General features: G+C 40.7%; 1 protein-coding gene across 4 annotated transcripts in view; it reads left to right on the top strand.

Annotated features, from left to right (window-relative positions):
• The window catches only part of MACROD2 (mono-ADP ribosylhydrolase 2), a 992,621-nt gene that overhangs the window by 476,707 nt on the left and 491,386 nt on the right, over positions 1-24,528 (top strand). For all 4 annotated transcript variants that reach the window (XM_079969959.1, XM_079969958.1, XM_079969957.1 and 1 more), the window contains exon 6: positions 18,850-18,971. In XM_079969959.1, coding sequence (XP_079826085.1) covers positions 18,850-18,971 — 122 coding nt within the window. The remainder of the gene's footprint in view (positions 1-18,849; positions 18,972-24,528) is intronic.

The following is a 24,528-nucleotide window of genomic DNA, read 5'->3' as shown; positions in this document are numbered from 1 at the left end:
CTTAATATTGCAGATTGGTCATCAGATTTGCTAATGGCAATAAATTTTCTTTTCAACTTACTAGATTTTTGGTGGAAAGGAAAAATCTGAATTAAACAGGAAGTTGGCATTTTGATGTCAATAACATAAGAATGAGGCAAAATACATGTATTCCTGAGGATCACTGATACCTGTTGGGAAGCATTCTTGGTTTATTAGCGGTAACTAGTAATTGTGTTTTATGTGCATTTTCTCTTAATGTGTTTCATTCAGTTTCTGTGCTTTACTTTACCTTTTCCGATGTAACATCCCATACTTGATTTCACCGCATCTTGATACCTTTTAGGAGAACAAGCAGAAGAGAGCATCAGATCGTTCAAATCAAAATGCTGTTTCTTTCCAGTTGGTTGCACTATGCAATCCTACCTACAGCTTGAGTGCCATAAAGCTTTTATTAGGCTAATGGAAGTGGAGAGCGTCAGAGGAGAGCAAACACACAGAAACCTTAGCAGTGATTTGAAAGTGCACGTTGGTCCAGTGATGAAAGAGGTAAAATATTGTGCCCTTCACCTAATAATCTAGGATTCTGTTATCACTCAGCTCTAGAATGAATTGTTGGTGACGTGCAACGGGGATTATTCTAGCTGCAGCTCATATCGTACATCCAAAACCTGACACTTAATTATGTTGTCCCATAGTAGATCAAGTTTTACAACAGCAACAAAAGATTAAAGCAGTCTTAAACTGGGGACATTCAGAGGATAAATAGCACCGTATTACAGAGGGGAGCAGCAGTCAGCTGTATCGCCATCTGGGAGAGAAAACATTCAAGTGCTATTAATATTTAAAAACCTTTTAGATTTTTTAAATAGTTGGTAGCGTTTCTAACAAACTGGTTATCGCTCCGCAGTGAATTTTAGTGTCGATGGATGCTGTAAATGGCACCACAGGAGCAATTAACATGGACAGAACAATGATCTCATTTGCTTTCAAGGAATTGTGTTCAAAGATGAATAAAATAGAGAAGCAAATCAGACTTGCCTAAGAGGCACAACAGTGAAGGTACAGCAATGCTCAAACTTTCTGTATGATGTACTGAAGAAGTCTTCATCAGAATGATCTGCTGTATCTCTAGGTTACAAAATTCTACTGTTTGGCCCCATTTTTATTATCTTTCAGCATTTAAGAACTACATATTGTCAGTTCTGTATTCAGAAAGCCATTATTGACACATTTTTGACAGTGCAATCCTGTTTAAGTTTACTTAGAAGCAAGTTCCAATCTGTTGAATAGTGCATAGGACTGCAGCCTAAATGAAAATAAGCGAAAATATACTGTTGCAAAAAATATACTGTTTCATCACTGGACCAATGTGCACTTTCAAATCACTGCTAAGGTTTCTGTATGTTTGCCTGTCCTTATTAATTTATAGGGTTTACCCTAAATATATTACAATATTTTTAAACAAATATTTGATTAAAAAAATTAAAAGGTGAATGCACTTTCCCTTTAAAAATGCTGTGCCAAGAAATCTTTAATAAAAAATACATTTTAAAAAATGATGTGCCTTATAAAGCAAAGTAAATTAGTGTTAGGATATTTCCGTTCCACCTTAAAAAGGGGACAGGCTGTTGTGAGTCACAGCCTACGTGTTTCCTGCTTACAGGAAGTTTCTGTTTGTCTATTGCTTTCGTTTCTCTCTCTGTGCCTGAGACATTGAAGCATGCAGTCATGTTTTCTCTTTGTTCTGACCAATGCTGAATAAAGTTGTAAATAATGCTCTCCTGCGTGCATCTTTCGCTGTGCGAATTCTGCTGATAGAGCGTGCATCAGCTCTGGAATGTGGCAAGCTATTTCTGGAGCTCGTGTCGCTAATTGAATGATACTGCGTGTCTATGGGAGATCGATGGATCATCCGGAATCAACATGGGGCATGATGGCCTTTGTCTCCCTGCCAGTATCCCAACAATTAGACCCCCCAAAGTAGTTCACATGTGCACTGAATTTATCCACAGCTGAAGAAATGACTGTCGAGTCTTTTCAAGTTGCCACTGACCATTCAAACAATTCAATACCTTGGAAAAAAAACCTGTGCAAATGTTCAGAAATCAAGCAATGTGTCTGCAGCGATACACAAACAAAGGCATTTCAGAGGTCTCTATTTGTGTATTTTCTATGACAGCTGAGGATCTAGCATTCCTTTTTGCCTCAAATATAAATCTTCTTAAATTCTTATAATCCGTATTTCCAAGTCACTGAAGTTTTTATTGGACCTTTGACGCCTTCCATATGCATGATATATTGTATTTACATTAAATTTGTTAGGCTTATAGGAGTATGTATGTTGCAGCTAACTCATATTCCCCAGGTAAAATAATCCATTGTTCAAAAAAAGTCATTTATTAATAAACAAGATACTGAGCAAGCAAGCTATTGCAACCATCATGCTGTGAGTTATCTATTTCATATCCACTTGTAATCTGTTCTCAAAATAGCAGCAGTTTCCTCTGACATCCTCTTTGCACAAATTAGAAAGCGCCTGTGGAGTAACTATGCCATGTTACCGGCACGAGTACAGTAAGTTGTGTTTCTGAAAGATACATGCTGATAGCTTTGTTTTCCCTGAGCTAATGCTCTATCCCTTTGAACTATTCACTCACCATCCAGCTATCCTGGGATTCCAAAAAAGCATCTGCCACTCTAAAGCATTAAAAACAAAAAAACAAAAACTTTACTGTAACAACTAGGTCAGTCAAATGCGATTATTTTGAAGGAAATCACTTGTATTTTACTCCAGCAAAGAAGGTAGGAAAGCTCCCTCCCACTTCTGACACCATTTCTAAAACAGAGCGACTTGTTCTTCGAGTGCATCTTGTACTTACTTGCTCGAGGTTGTGGGTGATGTGATAGAGGTGGAGAAGTATGAAAGGCACATACCTTTCCAGCTGGTCTCTCAAAGTACTTTTGGAGAAAGTATCTCAGAAGAGGAAGAAGAACTGAGATTTATAGATTAGTGTGGACTGCCACCAGTATAAGATCATAGCTAGTGTCTCTTAATGCCGATTCCTTGTTGTTGTTGTTTAGTCGTTTAGTCGTGTCCGACTCTTCATGACCCTATGGACCAGAGCACACCAGGCACTCCTGTCTTCCACTTCCCCCCTCAGTTTGGTCAAATTCATGCTGGTAGCTTCGAGAACGCTATCCAACCATCTCATCCTCTGTCGTCCCCTTCTCCTTGTGCCCTCCATCTTTCCCAACATCAGGGTCTTTTCCAAGGAGTCTTCTCTTCTCATGAGGTGGCGAAAGTATTGGAGCCTCAGCTTCAGGATCTGTCCTTCCAGTGAGCACTCAGGGCTGATTTCCTTAAGAATGGATAGGTTTGCAGTCCATGGGACTCTCAAGAGTCTCCTCCAGCACCATAATTCAAAAGTATCAATTCTTCAGCGATCAGCCTTCTTTATGGTCCAGCTCTCACTTCCATACATCACTACTGGGAAAACCATAGCTTTAACTATATGGACCTTTGTTGGCAAACAGCTTCTAGTTCCCATAACAGTCGAACACTAGTCAAGTGGCTATAAGATGCTTGGAGCCAAATTTCTTTTTTCCATTAATGGATCAGAGTTCAGTTTCTTCGAATGGGACTTTCACATCTCCTTACTGATTCTGCAACCTCCTATGCCACAGAAAATCTGCTCTGGGATGATAATTACTTGCCTTCTATAGCAATGTTAATCTAGATGTCCACTAAAGGGCTGGCAGATAGTGAAAAAAAGGACCACCAAAATAAACAGTGCCACAAAGTGGAGCAGAAACATCAGTATGATGTATTGATGGGAGGCTACTGATGGAAGGGGATGGCATGGTGGAAAGTGTCTCTCCTTACACTAACAGAAAAGCATCCCATTATATTTTCTCCATAGATGATTTACATGGTTACTTATAGAGAATTTGGTCATGGAGACAAAAACAGTTTGTTTTGGAACCAGAGCATACTCAACATGTTAATGATTCTAGAGTAGTGGTTCCCAAAATCTCCCCCCCCCCAATGGATTACTTGAAAATTGCTGCTGGTATTGGTGGAACACTTTCCTATACCCATTTTTTTTGGGGGGGGGTATTATAATTCACATTCCATAGAATTTGAAATGTAATGAAAAAATGGACTACTGCAATGCGCTCTATGTGGGGCTACCATTGAAGGTGACCCAGAAACGACTAATTCAGAATGCGGCAGCTAGACTGGTGACTGGGAGCAGCCGCCGAGACCATATAACACCGGTCTTGAAAGAGCTACACTGGCTCCCAGTACGTTTCTGAGCACAATTCAAAGTGTTGGTGCTGACGTTTAAAGCCCTAAACGGCCTCAGTCCAGTATACCTGAAGGAGTGTCTCCACCTCCATCGTTCTGCCCGGACACTGAGGTACAGCACCGAGGGCCGCCTGGCGGTTCCCTCTCTGTGAGAAGCAAGTTACAGGGAACCAGGCAGGGGGCCTTCTCGGTAGTGGCACCCACCCTGTGGAACGCCCTCCCACCAGATGTCAAAGAGAAAAATAACTACCAAACTTTTAGAAGACATCTGAAGGCAGTCCTGTTTAGGGAAGCTTTTAATGTTTAATAGGTTATTGTACTTTAGTGTTTTGTTGGAAGCCGCCCAGAGTGGCTGGGGAAACCCAGCCAGATGGGCGGGGTACAGTGGTGCCTCGCAAGACGAAATTAATTCGTTCTGGGAGTTGCTTCGTCTTGCGATTTTTTTGTCTTGCGGAGCGCGGATTGCCCGGGTATTAATGGTTTTACGAAAAAGGTAGCAAATCTGCAAGACGTTTTCGTCTTGTGAAGCAAGCCCCTAGGGAAATTCGTCTTGCGAAGCACCTCGAAAAACGGAAAACCCTTTCATCTAGCGAGTTTTTTGTCTTGCGAGGCATTCGTCTTGCAGGGCACCACTGTATAAATAAATTATTATTATTATTATTATTATTATTATTATTAAATAGTGATAAAAATACAGTTAAAAATCAATATGAATTTTTAATGTGGACATTCTGTGAATGAAGCTTGCGAATCACTGGTGGTCTAAGGACTTCTAGAATACATGGGTAATAATGTATTTTAAGTGATAGATTTTAAAGCAATTTATCCCAATCAACATAAATATCAATAATACAGTAGTTGGCCGCTGTTTTCTCAGTTGGCCAACTTTCTTTTCATTTCATAAAGTGAACCTTCAAGTGGGTATTTAAAAAAAAATGATGTTCTTTTAAGTTAAACAAACATTCATTTTATCAAGATGCACATGTCATTATGGGCCTGCCATGAGCAGTTATTTTGTCAGGATTCATTAGTAATCCCCCCCTTCTGCCAGGAATATCACTGCATTCCTCTTGAACTTTCTTTAATTCTTGAGCCTTGACAACTACTCATAGTTTTCACAATCTGTTGTCCTTTAAAGTAATAAATGGCCCAAATTTTCCACACACTAATTAAAATTCCATTTCTCATGAATTTCTTAATCGAGTGCAAGTCATTATGTGCTTTGTTGATTCTTAAGTGCAAAGATAATTGCAATGGGCAGCATGAAAGTGGTTTGATTATTGCCTGTCGACTCTTGTGAATTCTAATAGGTCTAATTGCATAGCATCAATTCATCATCTCAGCATCACTTCTTTTTATTATTAGCTCTCTGAATTGTAATTTGCTCATAAAGAAGTGTTGTAGTATATCAGTGCTGACATGCTACCTGGCCTATTGTAATGTTCAGCCTTTGCCTAATGTTATTGAAAATAAAGGTTTATTATACAGTGCCATTTTCCTGAAACTAATTTAAAAGCTTGGCTTCATGGACAATTTGGTATGTCTATGCTTGAATTTGCATCTGTGATACTTCTTGTAAATGACAGTCCAGACTATTCCCATTAATCAACAAGATAATATGTTTGCTCAGGGGGAAAAAAATATATGAAAGAAATCTGTTGCTGCTCACCAACTCATGCAAGATAAAGGTCTAAGACCAGTTTTGAAAACCAGAACATTATTGCTTGTAAAGCAGAAAAAGTACATTGAACATGTATTATGATCTTGCATATCAAGCCTTAACACAGTATGAGTTCAGGGGTAGAAGGAAAACAAGACACTACGAATCACCGTCTGATGCATTGTTGGTCTGAGATACTGTCAGGGTGCTGTTGGCAACTGCGGCCGATTCCCAGGAAAGCAGTAAGATAGAGAAACAGCAAGCTTTTTCAGTTCTGTTTATTAATACAATTTGTAGAGATGATTTCAAGATGCACTGTAATGCCTTACATTGCCTTGAGTGAAGCTCCACTCCCCTTCTCCATTACTTCCATATTCAGCTGACTCCTCCTGCTGCCTCCGATGGTGGCTGTTATTTTACCGTTGCCTCTGAACTCTCTTATCTGCTATTCTCAGTGAACGCCTGGTTTGGGCGGAAGGTACAGCGACAGCATCTCATTCAATGGCTGCTCAGGCTCTGCCTGCTGAATGCTATTTACTTCCTCCTCTACCATTATTTCCCAACTTTTGCCCTCATCTCCCTCTGAGGTATGCCCTGTGCCAAACCACTCCTGGAGGTCTATGCCATCTGCCCCTTCCTCCTCTCTAGGCAATGCCAGGGGCGGCAATCTCCACCATTCTTCCTCATCTACCTTGTCCCTGACAGATACATATACTGGCAGTTACAGGTAGGGAACTGTGTCGGTCTGCCGTAGTAGAAACAAAATAAAAAAACCTCATTCCAGTAGCACCTTAAAGACCAGCTAAGTTTGTTATTGGTATGAGCTTTTGTGTGAAGAAGTGTGCATGCACACGAAAGCTCATACCAATAACAAACTTAGTTGGTCTTTAAGGTGCTACTGGAAGGAATTTTTTTTTATTTTGTTTCGACATATATTGGCATCAGCCATGGTAATACAGAGTTGAAACCAATGGCTTCATGTATGGAATGCTGCTCATTCAACCAATCTTTTCCAGTCTCTTTCCTTCCCACTGTGGTCCCCTACTCTGCCATCCCAAGCAAGACCATTTATAGAGGGTTTACAAGACCTACTGAACTGTTGGGACTATGTCACAAATAGTTATTCATTCACAACAAATATTTATTTCAACAGAATCACAGGCAAAGTCACTATGTGTCAATATTTTTCTTTCAAAAAATGGAAGGCCTTACCTGATAAATCCCAGGTTTAGATACAAAGATTAAATTCTGACATTGTGGCAGGTTTGCTAATCTCCAAACCATGCCTTTAAGATTAGTATCGTGCTGCAGGCTCATGTGCTATTGCCTTCCCCCTCATGTACGGATTCCATCCTCCCGTTCCTGATTTTGTTGAACCAGAGTTTGCTGGGTGGGTGGATATGATAAATTATGATTGGGGTTAACTAAGATTTGCCTTTAAACCAGGATTACAAAACATGATTTGAAGTCAGTTCACTAATCATGGTTTGGAAACAATCTCTGGTTAGCCCTAACCATAGTTTGTCTGAATTAAATGTCACAACAAACCATAGTAAGATCAAACTAGGAAAGCAAGGGGAGGGAATCCCAGCCCACATTCCCAAACTCTGAAACACTGGAGATTAGATAACTCAGTTTTACCAATCAGATAAGCCTTCCATATGGTCAAGAGTGAGTGAATCTTGCTTTCTTCCTTACCCACCATGCTCTTGAAGAAGTATGTGAGTCTCAGGAACTCCTGTACACATGAGGGCCTCATGATCTTCCCACCTTTTTAATGTAAAAGAATAGCTTTATTTAGGCCATTGTGTGTATGGGTTTCATCATAGGAAGCTTGTAGCTTGCATGGTAGAGAGGAGGGATGGGCACTTGAGGTTTCCCTGCAGCCGCATTCTCCAACCTGGTGCCCTCCAGATGTTGTTTGACTACAACTCTCATTATCTCTGACCATGGATCATGCTGGCTGGGGCTTTTGGGGACCAGTTGGAGAAGACTGCATTACAGCAACAGACTGACTGAACTGCTGATACGTGATAATGGGGTGCAGTGAAAATGTGGCTTCACTGACTACACAATGTACACTCCTAAGAGCACGTCAGTTCAAAATTACATGGGAAAGAAATTTTCACATCGTATGTATTACCCTAGTGCTTTTCAGCCTTGGGTCTCCAGGTGTCATTTAATTACCTTCATCTCCAGCTTTGTTTGAACTGGATGATGAGAGTTGTAGTCCAACAACATCTGGGCATCTAAGGTTGAAGAAGAGTGCCCTAGAATTTAGTGGCACTATATGGTTCAGTGGATGAAGGGAATTATTTGGACAGATCTTGGATTGAAATCCCAGCTCAACTATAAACCTGTTGGGTGACTATGCATTAGCTACTGCGGTTAAAATGGGAATTATAGGGACTTAGACTTGTCTCAGAGGGCTGTTGTAGGGATAAATGAGGTTCTGATTATACAGAATAGTGTGGCATTAAAATTGCTGTATAAATGATAGATTACGATAGTTGCTGATAATAACCTAAAATAATGGTTGGACTTCTGAAGAAGGGTTCATTTCTCCAGTGCCTTACAGGTTCTGATAAATCCCTGCCTTTGAGAAATTAACTACTAAATATAGAATTCATTTATTTTCCCGTGGGATTTTTCGTAAGTATAAAAAGGACTACCACATCGCTTTCTTACCGCTCTCCAGCTTTTTCAGTGGAGCTTAAAAATGCATAAAGTAAAAAAAGCGAGTGACGACTTACAAGCAACACGGTCATTTCAGTGTGTGATAAGTTTTCTGGAAACAGATATTTAGAAGAAAGAGAGGCTGCACTTTTAAATATATAATAATATTTGGATAAAGGGAGGCAGTTATCAGTTGATTGACTAATGCACTGTATTGCAACTACTCTCTCTTGGGCTAGTTTGGTGGGGTGGAAGGGAGTATTGTATGGGCCTAGGTGAATAGCAGTGCAAAGGGTTTGGGGAGCCTGTTCTCCAGATGTTGTATCACAACACCCATTATCTCTGATTAGCCCTGTTGTCTGTGGCTGATAGGGGTTGGACCGCCTATCCCAGGGCTTATAGAACAAAGGTAGGATTTAGTAGAATTCATATGTGAGGCAAGTCATGGGCACTTAAGAAAAAATGGATGGATATTTCTCTTTCCCGTTCCTATAACAGAAATTTACACTAGTTAATGAGGCAAAAGAACCTTGGAACTATGTTCTTCAGATGCATCTGAGGTCCTGCACATATCTTAGAATCCTTCGGGTTTCTTGGAGTATTTTTGTAACACTTTTATGTAGTTTAAAGACCAGGTTGTCTGTGAAAGAGTTGAGATTAAGCAATGCTCCACACATTAATTCAACTCAATTTCTCTGTATCAGCTGAAATGTACATATTTTTAGTTTAGTGATGACAAGCGAATCAACTGTATGTTTCAGTGTATCACTAAATGATACTTGGTATTCAGAAAAATGATTGCATCTTAATTTTAAGGCAATATTTTACAGCACAAAAGCCCAACTTCCATTCTGTAAATCTTGCGAACTCAAGGTCATTTCACCTTATAAACAGAAATCATCACTCTGATGGCAATGGAAAACAGAAAATTAATCAATTTTATTTCTTTTTAAAAACCAGAAAATAAATTAGATACGGGTGTCAGGGAGTAGTATATGCAGCTGAACTTAATTTAACAAATGTTTGCAGTGCACTAAAAATGCATGGTTTATGTGCAACAATGAGTGTTTTGGAAGCAGAATATTAGGGAAATTAGCATTCTGTATACCAAAGCAGTTCCTATGTATAGCCAGCATAGTAACATTTAATATGTAAAAATATCAAAAGGTAATTCAATTTAACTCCCTGTTACCCTTTCTTTAAGTTAATATGGGTGGGCCTTATTGCATGAATTGACTGATAAGATTTATAAACATAGCCCTTAGCAATCTCTCTTGTCATTTTATTTTTTTGTTATTCACATCAACATAATGCAATAGCGCCTTCCTTAAAATTCATACCATTCATGCCATGATTGACAGGGTACAGCTTCATTATGCAGTTTGCTAGATGGACCAATTATGGCTATGAATACACAAATGGGGTGAATGAAAGGAACACGTAATTGATTCTCAGCTTGGTGTGTTAGTTCATTAACCATTTTAGTGCAGTGCACTCACTTCTAAAAAGCACCAAATGAGTGAAAGTTGTTTGTACTTTTTCTGTTTGTTTGAAAATTCATTAATGCTAATACTTTTCCTGAACACTTGGGAAAGTGAAAGACAGAATATTTGTAAATTGCGTCAGTGCCCTCCACATTCATTTTGTGTCAGACGTACACTTTTCAATTTATACTTATGTAAACGAAAGTCATTTTTTCTTCCATTGCTGCCATTCCCTTGTCTGCGGCCCTTTGGTAGGAATCATTACCCTCTGTAAACATTTTTCAGAATTTGCTCCCAAAGATTTATTGACTGGTGTAAATAATGAAAAAGCCGAATGCAACAATTCTAATTTGCCTTAAACAACAACAACTCTTATGATGTAATTGATGAGGAAGAATACTATAGACAGTTTCATTTTTCACAGGCCCTCAGGGGACTGCTTCCGAAAAGTTGATTAAATCTGCAAATTGCATTAATTTCCACTGTTGTCTGAGCTGTGACATGAATGTTTTAAATATATGTCATACTCCCAATATGGCTGAGACCATGTGTGCCTCATTTATGCACAGTCAAAATGAAACAAGATATAAACATTTTCCTGTATAGCCACTCATTTTGGCCTGCAAGCCAGTTTTAAATCTTGCAGCAGTTGGGTTTTTAAGGCTGTTCGGTTTCACAGAAAGCAACAAATGAAACAAAAGGACCCACATTTATTTCTCTTGGATGTAATCATATGTGAGTATTAATACCAGTTTTTTGTCCCCACACTCCTCTTCCAATGTCTCTTTATGCCACATGTGACCAAACTCTTCCTTGCTGTTCCTATATTCAGGCAGATGTTTATCTGCTTCTTCTTTGCCGATCACTGGTAGCCAAGTAAGATTGTCTTCCATAAACATGGTTTTAATAGGTTTTAATTCCTGCATGTGGCGCAGCTGTGCCATAGAGTGGCTGCAAAATAACACCCTCAGACGATGCTTCTGTGCGCCAGCCATGTTGGCACTCTCTTAGCAAAGTTGGGCCGCCAAGTGCTTATCACTGTCGTAGTCTAGAAGGAAGGGACATCCTTCTAGACAAGAATTTCAGTCAGGGCCTGTAACTCTGTTAGGTCAATAGCCTAAATATGAGCCAACGGAAAGTTCAGTCAGCCTAGCAAAGCCTGACCTTAGCTGAGAGGTCTAACCACAAGCAACTAATGCTTTCTTGTACAGACGACGGCCATTTCATGCACGGGTTCTGTTCCTGACCCCAGTGCATGTTGGAGCATGTATAAGCAAGTTCTGCCCCTTTTTTACCCTGCCCCTGTTCTGCACCCCGTTTCACCACCTTCTGGGTCCTCAAGGACTCGCACATTGAGCGGTTGCATGGCAACTGGATGCATCTAAAATGGCTGCCACCATTTTATCTAACAGCGGTCATTTGTATCTAACAAATGACCACTGTATTCATTCAAGGTAACAGTTCAGATTTACTGAGAACTAAGCTGTCTGCGTCCTATCATTTGGGGTGGCGCTGTGGGTTAAAGCCTCAGCGCCTAGGACTTGCCGATCGAAAGGTCGGCGGTTCGAATCCCTGCGGCGGGGTGCGCTCCCGCTGCTCGGTCCCAGCGCCTGCCAACCTAGCAGTTCGAAAGCACCTCCAGGTGCAAGTAGATAAATAGGGACCGCTTACCAGCGGGAAGGTAAACGGCGTTTCCGTGTGCGGCTCTGGCTCGCCAGAGCAGCGATGTCACGCTGGCCACGTGACCCGGAAGTGTCTCCGGACAGCGCTGGCCCCTGGCCTCTTAAGTGAGATGGGCGCACAACCCCAGAGTCTGTCAAGACTGGCCCGTACGGGCAGGGGTACCTTTACCTTTACCTTTTACAGCAATATTATATTCATAGCCATTCTTATTTTTTATATTTGTATTACATGTTTAAAATACTTTACCTCTGACCTTTCTTAGATTCTCTGTATTGCTTGATGGCCCATTTTGCCCTACAGGCAAGTATGTGGAGAGGGTTAATTGAGAAGTGAATTGACTCACTTTTTTCTTCTCATATGTGATAATTGAGTGTGGCATTGTCTTTTCAGGTGTTTTCTGGTTTTTCCTTTCCCTCTGTATCTGTGTTTTATTTTTCTACATTTATATTTATTCTTATTTGTTTACACTCAACATTTTAATTGTATTTTATATGTGCTTATTTCAATAACTTTTTTTAAAACAAACAAACAAACCTGTGCTAGTTTGTGAACTGCCACCAGGCAATGGAATATGAGATTAAGCTGTAAAGCTAGGGCCCACATCTCACAACTTCTGTTGTTCTGCTTCTCTCTCAGATGTGATTTCCTCTTATCATGAAGGAGATTGTCTGAATGACAATCATTTATGTTCATTTATGTTGTTGGTAGTTCTTCCTTCTTGTCAACAAATTTGTTTGTAAAAGTAAAGGCGAGTTACATCCCCATGAGCAGTATGGTTTTCATTCTTTTCTTGGCCTGCTCGCGGACATCTCCCCTCTTTCACAATAGATATTTATTAAACCTTGAAATTTCAGAACTACAGATCGTCGACAAAGTTAGGGCCATCAATATTGTTGTCTTGTTTTCTTTCTAAGCTTGCAGACAGTGGGCAGTACTGGGAGCATCTTCAAATATTGGCATAATGGAACTGGACTATTTGGTCCTATGGGGTGCAGTTTCAGCTGTTATGAATGCAGTATTTGTTCAGATTTGCTGGAAATACATTTTTCAGACTAAGATGAACAACTGGAACCTACAACATAGAGTTACAGTGTAGCCTGTTCCTGTTCAGCTGCACTCTTTCTCTTGACAGTTGCATCTCCTAGTTTCCCATTCCCTCTTTCCAAGAATCAGCTAGCTTTCTATGACGGTTGAACGTGTTTAGTCCTCGCCAGGCTGTTTTCAAACCTTCCCATTAGTGCCTCCCCTCCATACTTCTGTCAATTTTGTAGTTTCTCCAATTCTGCTGATTCCTTGTTTTATGTGGATGCTGCTGTTTGGTCAACATAATGGCTGCTTACCGGGTAATTGGGTGGGTGTGTTTATTTGAATCCTGGCCAATCTGGAATGTATATGCTAACCTTTCCTTCTAGGGCACTGCGTTCATTGTCTTTGCTGTGGTTCAATCATGGTTGTCATTTTTGGAGGAAGAAAGCATTTTCCCTCCAAACAGATTGGCCTTGTCTGGAGGTTTCCCCTTCCCCATAGCAATAGTCGCAACATTGGGGGATAAGGCATTGAGTGGAATCCTTCTAATCTAACATCATGCAGAAGGTGAAGAGATGTGGCAAATGGGCCATAGAGCTTCCTTCAATGGCTTGGGAGGGTCATCTATGTAAAGCTGTGGCTTGTGGAGGACCCATTAACTTTGGGCTTGACCATGTCGTGCAACAGCCCTGCACCAAGGGGCTGTGAGGGATTTACATCCAGTGCCTAAGCCGGATCCAACCTACAACTGGAATCAATAAAGTTGTGGCCAATTTTGTAATCCCACTGTGAGTGGGTCCACAACAACTCATACTGCAGAGAATCAGCTCACTATTCATTTCATAAGGCTTGCTAGGCAATACATTTTTCCTAGCTTTGAGGATGTCTTCTCCCTCATTAGTATAGAGAGTGTTTCAACACTTGTTTACATTCCTTGCTGGCATTGTGATCCTCACAGGTTATCACAAATGGCAGCATGCAGACAGCAGGGGACATGAATACAAACAACAAATACGTGCCATGCTTGATGAACGTCTGAGCCCGCTGCTGTGTGCTGGGATTGTTCTTCCCATTAATTATGCTCTTCTCTCCAAATCAAGATCACTGCACTTTTACTGCTTTATGTTGCACCGTGACTTTAAAGGGGAGAGGGAACTGTAGTGTTTCTTTGTGTGCCTGTGTGTTCCTTTTGTGTATGAATAATTATGTTGTAGCTGCCTTTCCTATTTAGCCTGGCAATGAGGTCTTTGTAATTTACAAACTCCTTTACCTAGGAGAGTCAGTAGTTCTTGCTTTATCTGTTTCTCTGGCAACAACTTTCCACAGCAAATGGTGAAACATACACTACTGCCTTCTTTGTTCCTTGCTATAAAGATCGAATTTCTCTGGACCATAATATCCCACTGCTAGATTTTCCACTGGTAGCCACAAATAACCATTGCAGTGAAGTAGTGTTGGATTTAGATCTGGCAGTCTTGGGTTCAAATCTCTACTTCAAACACAAAACTTAGATGGTGGCCTTGGATCAGTCACACTCAAGTGTTGTCTACGGTGTGGTCCGTGTATGCTGTCTTGTGCTCTTTGGCAGAAGGATTGAATTAAAAATGTATTTACTTAATATTATTTCTAATACACAATACATATTAATGATGTGTTTTCCTTAATTCTGCCTGGATGGGCACTTGGGAACAAGGTACGCTTTGAGAAAAAAGGACTGTCTTGCAGAGCCAACACTGCATTTTAAAGATATATTTTCACCTCTCCAATATGGTTTCTAATGAACATATTCATGCACCACCCTGAGAAACGCTTTTATGCCACATATAGTACCCTTACCCTATTTTTAAAAGAATGTATTCTTAAAACACTTTTCATACAGACACTATTATCTAGCATTTTGTTATTTTCTATTCACAGTTCTTTTTTCTTTCTTCACTGGTGTTTGCAATTTTACCTAATTTGTTCTCATTGCCTAATTTTCACCTGTGTTTTAGTCACTTGCCAAGAGCATTATTGGATGCCTTAGATGAAAGTAAAACTAATGCAGCTGCCTGAACTGTTTTCCTTTCTCCTTCTTTCACTTGCTCTCTTTCTCCCTTCCTCTCCACTTTTAGTGCTACATTTATTAACCTTTAGCGACAATTTGCTTGTTTCACATGTACGTTAGAACATTTTCTCTTCCCTTGCTAATTGCGTAACTCTTTGTGGGCATTTTACAGTTCTCTGACTTTGTGTCAGTGTTCTGTAGAAAGTACTTAAACTTTTCAGGGTTTTAAAATTTGGCTTTAAAAGAGATGTTTGATGCAGCCTTTCCCTATATAATTCAATGGGAGCCTGGGGAAGGACAGCCCCACATCTTTCTAGTCCATGTTTGCCTTGCAGTACATCCTAGGTGACTGCTGTTTCTGAAAAGCGTGTTCTCATTCATAGAGAGCATGTGTTGCAGTGGGGTCTGACAGGCCACCCCTCTGTTGCTGGGCAGGTTAGTTTGGATGACCATCTGCAGTGATTGGGCGGTTGGGTTGCTGGGCAAATTTTGGTGTTGCCATTTAGGGGGTTAGACCAAAGGTTATAAAATTAAGTCACGCAGCACTGACTGGGCTCTTTTGCTGCATGCATCGGATCACCCTCCCTAATTTAGGGCTCTTGGTTGACCTTGTTGTGCCTGTCATGGAGTCGCCTGCTTTTGGGGCAGGGGCCTGGTAGGAATTTTGTCCAATTGGCTGATTGGCTGGTGCCATTTGGTTTTTGCCTACTGAATAGCAAATCATCACAACTTGTAAGGTTGCGGTTAGGCATTGGTTAAAAAATTGGTTGGTGGAGGGGTAAGGATTGGCGGTGCCTGCCCCTTCAAATTCTACTGCTGCAAGGGAATTCCGTTAAAGGAATCCAGGGCTTACCATGCTTTCGTCCATACCCCTGAATGGGGCTTAGGGCCATGCAAGCCCCCTGGGAGCATGTGGGGGGGTGAGGGTCTGGTGCCCGGCTCCATGTTCTCCCCAATATTGTTTTCCCTTACTGGCTTTCACTGGAATCCGGAAGTCAGTTCTGTCCCACGGCGGGGGACAGATAGTCGGAACCAATGCCTAAGGAACCACTCACATTTATGTATTTTAATAAAGTTGTGGCCAAAATTATGCCAAAAACCTTAAACAAAAAATATGTGTGAATTGTGAATTGTTTAGGGGTGGCTTGGGGGACCTTGACACGAAACAAATGTGGCCCTAGCCTATTGTTCAGTGTATGGATCTCACCTCTGTCCCAACTTGCTAATTTCCTCTTGCTTTTTTGATATGTGGATGGCCTCGATTTTCTGAAGGTTACACTAGTCTCCCTCACACTGCAAACTATAGGCTCTTAAGACATTCTTGCTGTTTGGATTTTGGGCAGTCTATAAGGGCATATTTCCTGTCCCATTACAGCTCAACACTTGTCTCTAATTGCAAATCTCATTATTACATTACCTTAATGTGATGATCACATGCCTGCACTCTCCAAATTTCTTTCTAGTGTTTGGCATATCAGAAATTCCATTTTTTTAAAAAAATGTTTTGTTTAGCTTAGTTTAGAATATGAACCTGGATGTATGTTAGAAACAGCTGTATTACTACAGGAATCGCTCCAATGCATGGCCCATATTGATGGCACACTCACTGTCAAGGGCTGCTGGCCTGATTCTGATTGGAAAAACAATAAAACAGTTGTACCGATTCAAGGACAAATGCAGCAACCTGAACCAGCACACTTCCCGTTGCTGCAGTCTGTTAGGTAAAGGTAAAGGTACCCCTGCCCGTACGGGCCAGTCTTGACAGACTCTGGGGTTGTGCACCCATCTCACTTAAGAGGCCAGGGGCCAGCGCTGTCCGGAGACACTTCCGGTTCACGTGGCCAGCGTGACATCGCTGCTCTGGCGAGCCAGAGCCGCACACGGAAACGCCGTTTACCTTCCCGCTGGTAAGCGGTCCCTATTTATCTACTTGCACCCGGAGGTGCTTTCGAACTGCTAGGTTGGCAGGCGCTGGGTCCGAGCAGCGGGAGCGCACCCCGCTGCAGGGATTCGAACCGCCGACCTTTCGATCGGCAAGCCCTAGGCGCTGAGGCTTTAACCCACAGCGCCACCTGCGTCCCTGCTGCAGTCTGTTACATCAGTGGAAATGTTTAGTAATTAGTAGCCTTGTTTGCAGCTCTGAAGCCACCATGTAATGTGTGCATATTAATGGAGTGTTTGGACACTGTTAATTATGAATGATGTATTACTTTTGCTGGTCTAGTGCACCAATAAAATGTCAAGCTTGTCTGTTGCAGCACGTTGTGGTGCTGAGTACTTAATGCTGATAAGAAGACCCTACTGCTGTAGCCTACTTGTATGGTATATTCAAGCATTTAGCAGAATTAATAAAATGAAGCTTCTCTGTGTTAGGCATTGAGGGGGGCTGTAACCATAAAAAAAAAAAATTCACATGCATAGAAATTTGGATTTACACAGTTCACAGAGCAAGCTGTTATGGTCAAATACTGTAAACAGCTGTAATGAAAGGGTTTCCAGAATGAAATGTGGAAACAGATATTTCTCCCTGTGCATTTCCATGTTTATTCCACCGGCAACTGTTCTGAGTTTATTATTGTGCTGCATAAAATACACATGGATTATAATGCTTAGCCTAGCTGAAGGGTAAAGCCAATGTCCCTGTTTTGATCACTAGTTGTCATCCTTCTTGTCACCTGCCAAGTGTTAAGTGTCAACTTCAGATTTCAATTTTTGGGAACAGTTTTAACAGGCTTTGCTGTTAAGTAGTGTAGATGTAATAATGAAACCAAATAATGCAGTTTTGTTCCTCTAACTAGAGGAAATAGCTATGATTAAAAAGGAAAGGTTGATATTTCTCATTTTTTGGGTGCTTCTCAGTGTGATTTTTACAGCAGTTAGAAAGTTTAGCTGTGTAAATCTGGTTTGTGCCAAGCACACAGAATTTACAGACGATGTGAATTCCCTAGTGGGAGTTGCCCATTGGCAGTCAATTGAATCTTAACATTTGTTGATCTACAAAGAAAATTGAAGAATTTAAATGTGGTTTTAGTCTGGCAGGCTTGGGAGAGCCTGGGAATATTCTATAATGCTAGGCGGTAAGTTTCGGTGGTAGCCATGTTGTAAAAATTGAAAGTTGTTGGGTATTTTTTTAAGGTTGAGAATAGTGAAAAATCATCCATAATTATGACTGCTAGTACACACTTGTAGAATAAGAGAGGGAGAGGAAGTATCCACTGAAAATCTAGTTAATGATAATGGAATTGAAGATGAGAGAGGCTGTGGCTGGAAAGCATATTTGCTTTTGTAGGTATGTTCTAGGTCACCAGAGTCAGACCCAATCTGGCACCATGGCAGGCACAAAACATTCTTCCTTGTATACCCTTGGACTGGCTCCACATTGGTTTGCTGATAGCACATGCATTGTGTGAAATCTTAATTACCATTTTCACCTCTGGCATGCATGTTCTGATGGGAGATAGGGAAGCACCAATGTGATTAGGGCAAATCACACGTATCTAACAGTATGAACTTTACCAAGGTAATGTGAAGCTATGTTCTGGCAGCGGAGGGGGAAAGCATTTTACAGGTGTCAGCCACAATAACATATGAACTGGGCACAGGAAAGTTAGGGAAGCAGAGAAGAATATCGGGATTTGCACATGTAAAAGCCAGTCAGTACAAGGAAGGTCCAGATAAATGAGTAAAATAATGAAAGAGAAATTTGATTATTATGTCATAGCTTGAATGTTTCAGTAAGTACTGTCTGCTAATTTGTGGACATAAAAAAGACAGCCTCATTCTTGCATTGTTCCTGAGTTCTGTTTTAACTTCAATGTCCTGAGTTAAATGTTGCCTTTATAGCTATCTTTTATTTGTTTTCTATGCTGTATCAGTGTCTTCTGCCTTAGCCCTATAGATTTAGAAGATCATCTTTTAACATTTTGTATGATCCTATTGAAGATCTGATAACATTAACTTGATTTTTAAATTATTCTTGCAGATGTCATTCATACTGTGGGCCCTATAGCAAGAGGACATATTAGTGATAGCCATAAGGAAGACTTGGCAAATTGCTATAAGTCCTCCCTGAAATTGGCCAAAGAGAACCTCATCAGATCCATTGTAAGTACTTTGCAATATTTATCATTTGTTGTTTGTCTTTGGGAATGGTGCATTGAAAGCCTTCCACAAATCTTGAAAACAGTCAATATTTGCTATAAGTGACATTGTAGGAATTAATGGAAGAATATTGCATGTAAAATAAATAAGAGCATTTGAAAGGCCATGACATTCAACACACTGCCCTGCTAAAAATCCAGACCTAAACATATATGCTGCTGAAATTTTGGGTTCATTAACTTTATTTAAAAATCCTACTCAAGCATGTTCGTTTCTATTCATGTGCCAAGCATCCCTACCTGCTCTTGTGATTTCTAGCTAGTTTTGTTTGGTACTATCCCTGTTTTTGTGTATGTCACTACATTATCCCATTGTTGTTGTTTTTATTAACTACCACAAGCTATCGTGATGGACACTAACATAATATGTCTTTTAAGATTCTTTCTTTCTTTAAATATAAAATTTTATTTAAAACAAAGATAAAAGAACTACACAGTCAGAGAATCTACTCCAACCACTGGATTTCATTATTAATGACAATTGTTTTCTTCAAACTCAAAGCCAGTGTTTTATATAAAACCATTCCTCTTACTACACTGTCTAAGGCTACAATTCTGTATACTTGAGAGGGAGTAAATCCTACTAATTCAATAGGGCTTACATCTGAGCAAACATATATTGGATTGCACTGTTTGTTCACACATGATTCCAGATAAGAGGATTATATGTAATTATTCTAATCAACAAACTTTTTCTGTATATATATATTTATGTTGAGGGCACTTGCTGTAATATTATTTTTTATGTGGATGCTGACAGCAGTCCATCACCAGCTTCTGATGAAGGTTTTTGACAAGCAGGTTATTCTTGGATAGTGACACAATGTTCACCTGTTGCACAGATTCTGCATTTGGTAACCTACAATGATGCACACATTTTCAGTATATTTTTCTTGTAAACATCCATGTGACCCAGCACTTTCTCAGTGTTAATGAGCAGACTTGGTTTCTGCAAAAACACCAATCAGAAAAGCCCACACCATTCTCTATCATCTCCATGTTGCAGTGGATATCCAAGCTTTTCTACACTGACTTCTTCAGTTTCCAGAGTGGTTTAACAATCAATGCCTCTTCACGGGTCACTCTGAGAATTATAGCTCTGTGAGGGGCACTAGAGGCTTCCTAACAACTCCCAGAATTCTTAACAAACTACAGCTCCCAGAATTCTTCAGGGGAAGCCATGAATGCTTAAAGTGATATGGTAGTGCTTTACATGCATGGTCTGAATGTGGCCTAGCTCAGTCCCCTGCTTGATTCAGAAAATCCAGAGCTATCTACTGCAATTATTAAGTTTGCAGATGACACCACCATAATGGGTTTAATAACAGGTGGAGACAAATCAGCGTATAGAGGGGAGGTCCAAAAAATATCTACATGGTCCTAGGGAACAACTTGCACCTTAATATTAGCAGAACAAAGGAGATGGTGTTGGACTTTCGGAGGAAGAGAGGAGAACTAGCCCCACTGTACATCGGGGAGGGCTGTGTGGAGAGAGTCTCTTCCTTTAAATTCCTAGGAGTTTATCTCAGTGAAGACCTTACTTGGAAAATAAATACAACCCAGGTGGTTAATAAAGCCCAACAGAGACTCCATCTCCCCCAAGTATTGTGGAAGAACAATGTCAATCAACATTTGATGATCTCCTTCTACTGGTCAACAATAGAAAGTGTCCTTTCATACTGCATCACGGTGTGGTACTCTGGTTTGACATCATCTGGTAGGAAGTGCCTACAGAGGGTGGTGAATACAGCGCAAGATATTATGGGCTGTCCCGTGAATCCACTGGATGATTCACACCCTGGCCGGCACTTTCTTGATCTCCTGCCCTTAGGCAGAAGATATAGAAGCATGATTAGTTGCGCCAACAGGGTAAAGAACAGCTTCTATCCAAGGGCTGTTAGGCTGCTGAATGAAAAGATAGCAACAGGGCAACTGACTTTCGGGTTTGGTGGGTGTGCATCAGTAAACGAGGGGAATTAAGACTAAGAGAGCTGCGTGGGGGGTGCTCGTGTAATTTCACTGTATACAAGTTGTACAAGTGACAAAGTATTTCAGTATTTCAAGTTTAGCATCCATGACAGTTGGTGGTTCAGCCTCTCCAGTGGAGGAGAACCCATCACACCCCCACACTCCCAGTGCAGTTGGTTAACCCTACAGTTAAGAAGATTCTTCTAATGTTCAACTGAAATCTACTCTCTCTGCTGTCCACTACATAGAAAAGTCATAGCTTAGCTGTACAGCTTAAACTTTGTATGCAAAAGATTCCATGTTTAATTCCCAGCACCTCTGGGTAGGGCAGGGAGAGATTCGTTGCCTGTGGACAACAGCATAGACAGTATTGGCAAGATACTGGTTTGACTCAGTATAAAGGCAGTTTCCCATGTTCCACTAATAGTGAAGAAAAATGGGTAATGGATACAGGTGCATACATACCTTGACATGTGTACAGAACATGCTAAAGGACCAGGGATCAGGTCAATGACAACCTTGCCGCTAGGCTGAGTAAGGCAGTTGATTTGGGGGAGCCATGAAAAGCCATCAAATAGTTATTTAAATGTACTATTATTGTAATTTTACTGCCAGGATGTGGGAGAGGCTCTTTTTTATTATTATCTTAGGTGCCAAAATATGTTGGCTGGCCTTGGTTTTCTATAAGTTGGCACTATTTGCCTAAGGTAGCAAAAGGTCCGTATAGTAAAAGCTAAGGTTTTCCCAGTAGTGATGTATGGAAGTGAAAGCTGGACCATAAAGAAGGCTGATCGCCGAAGAATTGATGTTCAGCTCTGATCAGCTCACTGGAAGGACAGATCCTGAAGCTGAGGTTCCAATACTTTGGCCAGCTCATGAGAAGAGAAGACTGGAAGGACAGATCCTGAAGCTGAGGTTCCAATACTTTGGCCAGCTCATGAGAAGAGAAGACTCCCTGGAAAAGACCCTGATGTTGGGAAAGATGGAGGGCACAAGGAGAAGGGGACGACAGAGGACGAGATGGTTGGATAGTGTGCTCAAAGCTTCCAGCATGAGTTTGACCAAACTGCGGGAGGCAGTGGAAGACAGAAGTGCCTGGCGTGCTCTGGTCCATGGGGTCACGAAGAGTCGGACATGACTAAACGACTAAACAACAACAACAACAAAAGCAAAATACCATTGGTTCACCCTCAGGTCTTCTCCCCTTCTGCCCATTAGATGTCCAGAAGATAAACCAGAAGGGGAAATTAGAGAACTCTGATTTAAAACACTTCTTTTATATTTGCTGTAACTGTGTTTATATTGCCCTAAGTTTTTGTGAGATTTTACTTTTTACTTTGTAAACTGAGAGATAGCTTTGGAAAGAACAGTAGTTTATGAATCTTTAAATGATAAATTGCCTAGTTGGCCATCCGTCTGAATCCATTCACTGAAGAAGCAATACCAGCTGGCAAAACAAATTCATCTGATATTTGCAAGCAACCTCCAAGGACTATGTGGAAATCTGCCATGTAACTGAGGCAATAACTTTGGTGGAGAAGACAACATTATGAATGTGTTCACTGCTATTATGGATATGTTCACTGGCCTATTGCATTTAGCATGGTTTTAGAATTCATTGAGTGAGTGAGATATTATCTGCTCTCTCTCTCTCTTTCTTTGTCGGAAGCCTACATTTCTGCTGTACTTGACGAAGTTCATATGGTCCCCTGAACCAGTGCTAATATAGAGAAACTTCTTAGTACATCAAGGCTTTCTTTCCTGTTTTCCTCCTTTCAGCCCCTGCATGTGGTTGACAGGTGCTCAAGCCGATGCTTCAACTGAAGCCTGAGGTATTGTTAAACTGAAAATTTGAGAAGTACGCAGACAACAAGGGCTGAACATGAAACAAAAGGGATTATCTAAAATTCACAATGAAAACAGAATATAAAGTTAGCATTGTCTCTCTTTCATCCACAAGGCAGGCATTTGTCAAGACTGTTATGAAACTAGAAAAGTTTTATACACAGAAAATAACTGAGCTGTGAAAAACTGTCAGTCTTTTGTACAATATATGGTGTTAAAAAAAAATATCTAAGCCTGGTCTTCACCATATTGGATGCAGTGATTTGTAACTCAGCATCTTGGGTTCCTCTGGACCATAAGGAGAGAAACTTAAGCACATGCCTAACTCAGTTGTTAGAGCATGAGACTTTTAATCTCAGGGTTGTGGGTCTGATCCCCACATTGGGTAAAAGACTAGGGACCTTGTAGTCTCTTCCAACTCTATGATTCTATGGGAACAAGTGTCCCCTTCCTGAAAAATGTATTTCCCCCAATGCATGCAAGTCAGATGCATTCAAGTCAAATGCAAGTTACACATGCAAGTTAAAATATGTTCTTTTATAAACCACTCTACCTCTTACACGCCGTTGTATCTAAAATTTCCATTGTGCTGGCCGGGTTGGATGGGTGTTGTAGGGCACAAGGTTTCCCAAGGATGCCTTGTATGGCTAAAGTCTTTACCCACATCTCGCATTACATATAAATAGATCTTGACATTAAGCAGAGAGCAGGAAAAACAGGATAGTTATGTTCTTCCTTCACCATCATCAACAAAGAAGGAATGATAGCTACAGCCACTTAATAGCTGCTGACAGCGTAATTGATAGGGTTTTAAGTGGGTTCCTTTTTTGTTTGTGTAAAGAGCACATTAAGATAATTTCTAATGTGTTCTGTGTTCCTGCAGATAGTTTCTACCTTAGTGTTCATGAGAACACTAGCTTGAAATTTTAATATTTGTACTGAACATTGTATGATCTCTCTGTGATGCTTTGCAATTATTAAGCCAGCTGAAAATGAGGTGGCGTATGGTGACAGGGTCCTTCACTATATTCGTTTGCCACCTCAATTGTTCGCCACTCAAATGAGTCTGCATTCTTACATTTTAATTCCCTTGTAGTCTCGAATTACATTATGGAACTGTCAAGTAAATTATATTTTCTTATACAGTTCCACAGCTGAGAACGTTGCCATAGTAATGAGTTTCTAATCTAAAAAGCCTACAAGTCGGCTTTATTCTGTCACCTGACTTTTTTTGATGGAAACTTCCATCCGTCCTTCATGAGATTCACTTTGAAGGGAGCTGCCTCAGCTTCATATTCACCAGTTCTTGGGAGTATTTGCATGGAGACATGTTAGATCTTTATCCATATTCTCATTGATCTTGCATTCTAAAATATTTATCTTGCAGCCTGATCCCCAGCACATTTATTTGGAAGTCCCAGTGAGCCCCATAGGACCTACTTGCTATTAGGTTGATTCAGAATTGCAGTCCTAATTTCTCAGTCTTCCCCTTAAATATTTGTTGGCTGGGGGGACCCCATTTCAGATATCAGCAAGATGTGAGGTCTTAGCAGTGATGACAGTTGTAATTAACGCCGCTGCAATATGTTTATATCTGATGACACTGTAGCAGCTGGTAGATTAATATCCAGGTTTGGTTGGGGTTTTTGGGGTGGGTGTGAATTGTGATGAGGAAAATAGAACTCTGG

The sequence above is a fragment of the Podarcis cretensis genome (assembly GCF_951804945.1).
Source record: "Podarcis cretensis genome assembly, chromosome: 3".
Taxonomy (NCBI): domain Eukaryota; kingdom Metazoa; phylum Chordata; class Lepidosauria; order Squamata; family Lacertidae; genus Podarcis; species Podarcis cretensis.
This window is presented reverse-complemented; position numbering and strand designations above follow the sequence as displayed.